An 8,522-nucleotide genomic window follows, 5' to 3' on the forward strand; every position below is an offset into this window, starting at 1 on the left:
AGCACTGTGTCAATGGCTTAGCAGTCCAACACAGTTTACACATTTAAACAGTCTTGTTTGATAAATACACAAATAACAATGCAAACTTACAGGTTGTATACCCAGATCTTCCCCTGCTCCAAACGGTCCAAACAAGCTGTGCATATCCGGCCTCAAACTGGGCAATGTTTTGGAAGCTTTCGTCTGTGAAATGCCGGTTCTTCGAACCTCTGGAGGAGGAACACGACGCTGCTGGTGTGGCCATAGCTCTTCGGGATTGGTCCATTTCGTTCCGGGTACCGCATGACATCAGGCGGTACCCGGAACTAAATGGAAGACTCAAATGGGCAGTGACGTATCTCCAACGAGGCGTTTTGGGGAGGTATTTTCTGTGTTAGAGTTTTACTCGCTACAGGGTGTACTTTGAGGGTTTTGACTCTGCACACCGTTTACATGCATAAAAACCTTCATAACACACAAGGGGACGGGTAATAACCGGAAAAGCATGACATGGGAGCTTTAAGCTGCGCGAGGGGATGTATTTTACTGAAATGCACCTTGCTAATCATATGAAACTTCTTCCTTTAATAATCCACAGGCCTTCTATCCCCTTTCTATCAAAAAAGCCGATGTTTTCCAAAGCAGTTCGTCAGCTTTTGTACTGTTTTTTAAACCGGGAGAGTTTCATGTCCATCCAAGCCGTCAAACTGTCAGTCACGCAGTAATTAACCTCCATATTTGCAGAATAATATAGACACAGTGTCAGAGCCATGGCAGATGTGTACAAAGCTGCCAGACAAACAATGTGTGAGCAGGCGAGGTGAGTCCACACGTTTTTATTACCCTGGAGCTAAACCCCCCCCCCCCACAGTAAAGCCTTTTATAGCATCTTTTCTCTGCACGCTGTCCGATTCAAGAATTCACTCCGGCACCAAAGTAAAGAGGAGACATTAAAGTGTAATAGAGAGCAAAGAGTCAACACTTTCCGTTTCAATTTGCCTCCCTATATCGTTTACCACCTCTGCAAAGATTGCGCTGAGTCGACAAAGGTTGATTAATCCACACATGACGGCCCACAAACTCCACAATCTCAGCTCGATTTTAATAACTAAATGAACGTGGAGAAGGCGTGATGGAGCGCTAACATGCTGAATCTGTAAGGCTGTACAGGAAGAAATACACGCCCTGCTCAAGAAGGGATTTAAACTCTCACTAAAATATTTTATGAGGCACAAGATGCAATCAATCAAATCAAACTTTGACTTAACATACACACATTCAAGAAATCTGCTTAATGTAGTAGTACTATGGGCGTGGGTTACGTTCTGAAATGAATTGCACAAGAGGGTAATCTTCACCGTATGATGTGTTAATGTTTAACTCTCCACTACAACCTTTAATCCTGCAATTAATCCGCACTTTGGACCGAGAGCTAACAGCACTCAGACGGACTGAAAAACAGACGATCCCTCAGACCAAACTAACAACTTCCTCTGAGTTCAGCTACAGGAGAGAAAAGAGGAAACTACAACACGGCTGCTTCAACCTGCTGACACTCAACACTCTGAAGGTGAGTCTGACTCCAAACATCACTCAAAGTAGATATCAGTCAGTAGAGGAGGCGGGGGGGTCATTGTTATATTAGTATACGTCTTTACTTAACAAGGACCATCCATACAAATACGTTAATCTAAAAAAGAGAAGAGATGCTAAATTCTAGATTATAGCTAAAAGCTCATTTCTATCCGCAGTCCCTGGGCAGGAACACATAACAATCAACCAGCAATAAAACATGTCCTAGTAACTATCACACTCTCAATAAAACCAGATCAAAGTACAGAGGTATAAAACATATTAGTACACTTGTCAAAATACATATAATTGTACGAATCATTTAACCTGTTCCACTCTGAGCCTGTTTTTCAGGTCTCAGGCTCGAAAATGACATTCCCAGAACAAATGACCATATCTTCCCTTCTAAAAGGGAAAAATTAATAATCTTTTTTCTCAAAGTAATGATAAACCTGTGAGTTGGATGTAGAAGTGTCAGAATCAATATAAATGTTTTTTATTTTAAAGAAAATTCAGATTTTACATAGTAAAAAACTGTAAATTATAGTGTCCGTCCAAAAATTATTTTTTACAGATAGTGAAAACTACCCTTGGATGATGGGTTAGTAGACTAAAAGCTTTAGGAATCCAAAGTACAACATATAATAAGTACCCTGTATCAAGATTGATGCAAAACAAGTGAAATTTGACCTTTTTAGAGAGATTTAGCCAAAAACCCCCACTTTTGGGGTCATTTGGGTGGATTTGACCTATCTCTGGCCCCCCTTGGTCGATTTGGTTGGTTGACATACCCTTGTGACCGTTAGAGCCAATAGAATCGAAGGGGGAGGCACACACCCACACACGTTGTAAAGAAAAAATGTGGTTGCTTCGCGTGTGGGAAACGAAAGCAAAGTGGAAGAATGTCTCCTTCTGGAGTTTGGAAACTAAAACGCAGTTTTATTGCTTATGGATTATCAGAAATAATTTCAAAGAAGGCACAGACACATAGGATGAACCTATGGATTAACTGCAGCATCGTTTTTTTATCGTTTTAATGCCATTGAAGACCACTTTTGACCAAGGTAAGCCATGTTTACGTGTTTAGCTACTTAGCTCCACATGTGATGATGTACGCTTTCGTTTATAGCGTCGCGAATGTTTATCACTGAGTGTTGAGGTGGGCACCGTTAGATTCAGTGTCTCCAGGACACCAAAAAAGAGTGTTTGGTTGTGCATCTAGGATAAGTAATAAGGGAGTTCTGAGTGAGTTTAAGTGCCGCATTACATTCCATGTTTTCGCTCGTGGCTAATTCAGAGGCTGAGTGCTAGCATTGTGTTTTTTTTTTGATTTGTTTTTTTAAAAAGATCAGTTAGCTGAGTTTCTTCCCGTTACATGGATATAACACATTCATAGTTTTATTCAATATTAAGATTCCTTAGACGTTGTTTCCTGCAAATGACGCGTTTATCCGCCCGGTACCGGGCGGAAGGTGCGTAACAGGTTAAACTAACATCTCAAATTACAGAAAACATCATGTTGGTAAGACACAAAAAGCTACATTTGGGAAGAAATGTGAAAATCTGAGCAGGTTTTAAGATGGAAGCAGATTCCAATATTTTATTGCGTAAACAAGAGAAGGCAGATTGTGCAGAGGTTAAATCTGTGTTCAAGGCGGGTCGAGGTTCTGCCCATTTGTTCAGAGCGGAGCTGGAAGAAGCTTCTCAAAGGTGCTGGAGTAGCATTGGATCTGATGTTGAATACCAATTGAGTTTTTGAAAACAGAAGGAGATTGTATCTGGATAACATATTGCATTGATTCACTTTTTTGATGGTTTGTCCATTAACACTAAGCTGTGGATACACGGATGGTTTTTTGTTTGTTAGTAAAATACATCGTAACTGTTTTTATTTATTTAAAGTAAGACACGAATCACTTATCCATTGAGCAACTTTGTGCAGCATAACTGAGAGCTTAGTGGCAACCTGTTCAGCATTTCCCCTTGAGTGTAAATGACCGTGTCCTCAGCATACATCCGGATAGAGAACGGTCCCAACACAGAGCCTTGTGGTACTCCCAGTGAGCATGGTTCAGTTGATGACAGTTTATTATTTATACCAACACATTGAGAACGACTAGATAAATACGACCTTACCCATTTTAGTGAGCTAACTGATAGCTTGACTTTGGAGAGCTTTGATAAAGGTTTTAGATGACTTACTGTGTCATATGCTTTATGGAGATCAAGAAAAACTGCTCCAACTATCCCTCCTTTGTCTAATTTAGCCTTGATTCCTTCCAAGAAGAACACCATGCAGTTTCAGTAGAATAATTGTTCCTGAATCCAAACTGCATAGGGAGCAGTAGGTCGTTGTTGCTAAGGTGTGACACCAGCTGTTCTGCAGCTACCTTTGAAACCACTTTAGACACAACAGGTAGAAAGCTCATGGGTCTATAGCTGATAACTTGTCACCACATTTAAACACTGGGGTTACAATTATAGTTTAAAAAGCCATGACTGACTGTACTTCCTGTCTGCTGTGTTTTCAGCTTCACTCAGAGACAACATGGCTTCCAGATCAGAGGAAGATCTCTGCTGTCCGGTCTGTTGTGAAGTCTTTAGAGATCCTGTTCTTCTGTCCTGTAGCCACAGCTTCTGTAAAGCCTGTCTGCAGAACTGGTTTAGAGAGAAACCAACACGAGAGTGTCCAGTCTGTAAGAGAAGATCTTCAAGAGGAGAACCTCCCTGTAACCTGGTGTTAAAGAACCTGTGTGAGAGTTTCCTACAGGAGAGAGATCAGAGATCTCCAGAGGCTCTCTGCAGTCTGCACTCTGAGAAACTCAAACTCTTCTGTCTGGACCATCAGCAGCCAGTGTGTGTCGTCTGCAGAGATTCAGAGAAGCACAGCGACCACAGATTCAGACCCATCGATGAAGCTGCACGACAACACAAGAAGGAGCTTCAGGAAACTCTGCAGCCCTTCAAGAAGAAGTTACAGACTTTTGAAGAAGTTAAAGTGAAGTTTGATCAAACAGCAGGACACCTGAAGGTCCAGGCTCGACGCACAGAGACGCAGATTAAGGAGCAGTTTAAGAAGCTTCACCAGTTTCTAGAAGAGGAAGAGGAGGCCAGGATGGCTGCACTGAGGGAGGAAGAGGAGCTGAAGAGGAGGATGATGGAGGAGAAGATGGAGGCTGTGAGCAGAGAGATAGCAGCTCTTTCACACACAGTCAGAGCCACAGAGGAGGAGCTGAGAGCTGAAGACGTCTCCTTCCTGCACAACTACAAGGCTGCAGTGGAGAGGCTGCAGCGCCCCCTGCTGGAGGATCCACAGCTGCCCTCCGGAGCTCTGATAGACCAGGCCAAACACCTGGGCAACCTCAGCTTCAACATCTGGAGCAAGATGAAGGACTTGGTGTCCTACTCTCCTCTCATCCTGGACCCAAACACTGCTGGTCCAAACCTCATCCTGTCTGAAGATCTGACCAGTTTGAGACTAGGAGGAGAGAGACAGGAACTTCCTGATAATCCAGAGAGGCTTGATTATGTCTGCTCTGTCCTGGGCTCTGAGGGCTTTAACTCAGGGACTCACAGCTGGGATGTCCAGGTTGGAGACAATACATACTGGGAACTGGGTGTGTTAGCAGAGTCTGTCGACAGGAAAGGAGACATAGAGTCTGGATTATGGAGAATAGAGTATAATGAAGTTGAATACTCAGCACTGTCACCACCAGCTCCATCCACTCCTCTCAGCCTGCAGAAGGAGCCCCAGAGAGTCAGAGTGAATCTGGACTGGAACAGAGGAAAGCTGTCGTTCTCTGATCCTGACACTAACACACACATACACACCTTCACACACACTTTCACTAAGAGGCTGTTTCCATACATTTATACTTGGGGTGAAGTGAAGATATTACCAGGGAAGGTGTGTGTGACAGTGGATCAGAGAAGTTAGCAGGAGGATTATATCTCACAGAGAAATGAACTAAAGCTGCACCTGTTTAGTTTCTTGTTATTTAGTTGGAAGGTATTCTTTTTGTATCTATGATCAACCTTTATTAAACTGAAATACATGCACATAGTTTCTTCTCCTTAACACGTGGGACCAACCAAAGCTTGTCAGAATGATGTTTCTCCATAACTCTCATTAATATGGAGTTTGATTTAGAGGCAATGAGAGGAAGAGCTTTCTTCACATGATGAATGATTTCAGATCTTTATGTTGGGTTAGTTTAACCTTTTCTGTTTCATTGATTCTCTGTAATTTTAAATTGTTGTTCATTTCTGATTTGTGTGTGACGGGATCCAGAATAAATAAAAACATTTATCCACCTGAATGTTTGAGCGGCCAATCATTTATCAGCTCTGAACAAACACATTATGATTTCTACTTCAGAATATAATGTTTCCAGATATTAAAATCAATGTTTAAACTGAAATTATATATAATAAACAGAGTTTTAGAGCCTGAATTAACTCTTGATTCCTCAGAATCAGGGATTTAAGCCCGCATCACACTGTCCCGAAATTGACACCCGATGGACACACGAATATGGAATTGTGAATTTCGCACGAAGATGGCCCCGAACCACACACGAAGGCAACATTTACATTACATTTAAGACATACAACTGCAACGAAAGTAACAAAAACAATTATGTTAAAGTACTATGATACTGTGCTGATATTTTCAGACTTTGTTCTTTACTTTATCCGTCTTTATATGTAGAAGATATTAAGTTTTCTCCGCAATGTTGTTTCCATAGCAACAACAACTTCCTGTCAACTCGCCTTCTAAATAATATATTATATCCTTTTCAGTTTTACAGAACACAAATTGGGTTATTTACATAATATGTTTACATGATTTTGTTGTGCAATAAAACAACCCGATGGACACACGATAAAGGAAATGTTCAAATTCGGCTCTGATCGTAGCAACATCGGGCCATTCGTGAGGGCATCTTAAGCCATCGTATGACCGCCGGTGGAGTTTCTCAGGCTCCGGCAGCGACTTCGTGAGCGGTGGCAAAATCTTTGGCATGTCAAAAAATTGCAGAAGGACCTCGCGAAGGTTCATTTTCGTGTTGAATTCGTGTGCCAATTTTGCCCTTCGTAAGGCCATCGTGAGGGCATCTTGTTATCATCGTTGCCATCGGGTATTTGCCCCGATCAGAGTGAGGGCGAATGCCCGATGGCACCGATGATAACACGAAGATGACACGATTTGACAAGATGCCCTCACGAGTGCCTTACGAAGTTGCCGCTCACGAAGCCAGAGCCTGACAAACTCCACCGGCGGTCATACGATGGCTTAAGATGCCCTCACGAATGGCCCGATGTTGTTACGATCAGAGCCGAATTTGAACATTTCCTTTATCGTGTGTCCATCGGGTGTCAATTTCGGGACAGTGTGACGCAGGCTCAAAGAAAAGGTTTTATAATCATCAGTATGTTATATAAGTAGTGAATGTTGAACAGGGTCACAAGGCAGAGCCTGGAGGAGTAAACACATAGGTGTTCAGCATATTAAGTTTACACATTGCTGTTTTTATGGCATCCCTACGTTGTAGAACTCGAAGCAGCAGCAAGAACTCAAACTCGCTCCCAGATATAGGAAAGGTTTGGATTCAGCACGGTACGCTCGTACAGATTAACGGGTTCAGATTTAGAACTACCGTGTTTTGGTTTGATAATCGTTTACGATTCATCAAACTTTGTCAAAACTTTAAGCTAACATCAACTGACATTAGCATAAGCTAACTGATATTCATGATCCTAATGATATGTGTTAGCAACCCAGTCTCACGGCATTTCGTGTTATTAGTCACGAAATTAATTTAATCTATTGATTCGTGTTCACCAACACGATTTTAAATGCAATGTATTTCTATTGGTAGTATGTTTCGTGCCTGCAACACGTCTTTCTGTCCGGTCGGGTCTTGGAAGGCCAGAAGCTGTGTGGTTCATAAAAACATGTTCTTACTCAATATCTTACCCTAAGCCTAGCCCTATCCCTTTTATTGTAAATTGTATAATGTCTGAGTTTTTGTGCCGTCAGTGAGGAAAAGAAATGGCTCAGAGCCTCAGAATACTGACATCTGTATTTTATGTCATCTCTTTTTCCTTCTAATTTGTTATTATTTGGTGCAGGCACGAAACATACTACCAATAGAAATACATTGCTTCTAAAATCGTTCTGTGTCAGAATACTTAAATCTGTATTTTTTTAAATGTCTTTTTCCTTCTAATTTGTTATTATTTACATTGCTTTTAAAATCGTTCTGTGTGACACGAAAAAAAATGGCGAAATCGTGTTGGTGAACACGAATCAATAGATTAATTTCGTGACTATAACACGAAATGCCGTGAGACTGTGCTGGTGTTAGCTATGTTGGCTAGATAGAGATATATACATTAAAACTACACCCCTTTAGGAAACAGCAATTTAATTCCCTTAACCTAAAGTGCATCATTGGCTTGGCTTATCCAATTGCTTCAAATGTAGAACCAACAGCATGAAAGCAGAGTTGGGTGTAACGCGTTACAAAGTGTATTCAGATTTGCACCTTCGATGCACCGCTTCCGACTCCCTTCTCTCGGCACTACATTGGTGACCCTAACATAAGTCTCGCGAAGGATCCGAGACTAAATCGAACACGGCAAAAAGCGCAGCTTTTCTCGGAATGCCGGAGATTCTTGGAGACGTCCGTAGCTGCCACGTGCACATGGACTGAGGCTCGGTGCGCCCCGCGGAATGGCTGAGGACGTCGCTCGCCATTCCCGCTTCGTCTCGGCACTGGAAGGCAGCAAGCCTTCCTGCTACGAGGAGACGATGCACGACCTGCTAGGTATGGAGGGACCCGTCTTCTGCCTCTTGGAGCTGGTTCTTCGGGACATGCAGCTGCGTGTCCAGGCTGCGCTAGCTAACTCGGCTAGTGTTGGGCCCCGCGCTTTGGCCGAAGATGCTGGCCGGTTCCTCCTGGCCG

At 42.5% G+C, this 8,522-nt stretch overlaps 1 protein-coding gene across 1 annotated transcript; it reads left to right on the forward strand.

Annotated features, from left to right (window-relative positions):
- The first annotated feature begins 3,703 nt into the window (after positions 1–3,703).
- On the forward strand, positions 3,704–5,855 carry LOC117484517 (nuclear factor 7, brain-like). Its single transcript, XM_034132949.1, has 2 exons — positions 3,704–3,967; positions 4,083–5,855. Exon 2 carries the CDS (start codon positions 4,100–4,102, stop codon positions 5,486–5,488), a length of 1,389 nt encoding a protein of 462 aa, XP_033988840.1. The 5' UTR covers positions 3,704–3,967; positions 4,083–4,099; the 3' UTR covers positions 5,489–5,855.
- Positions 5,856–8,522: the final 2,667 nt, after the last annotated feature.

The sequence above is a fragment of the Trematomus bernacchii genome, unplaced genomic scaffold, assembly GCF_902827165.1.
Source record: "Trematomus bernacchii unplaced genomic scaffold, fTreBer1.1, whole genome shotgun sequence".
Lineage (NCBI taxonomy): Eukaryota > Metazoa > Chordata > Actinopteri > Perciformes > Nototheniidae > Trematomus > Trematomus bernacchii.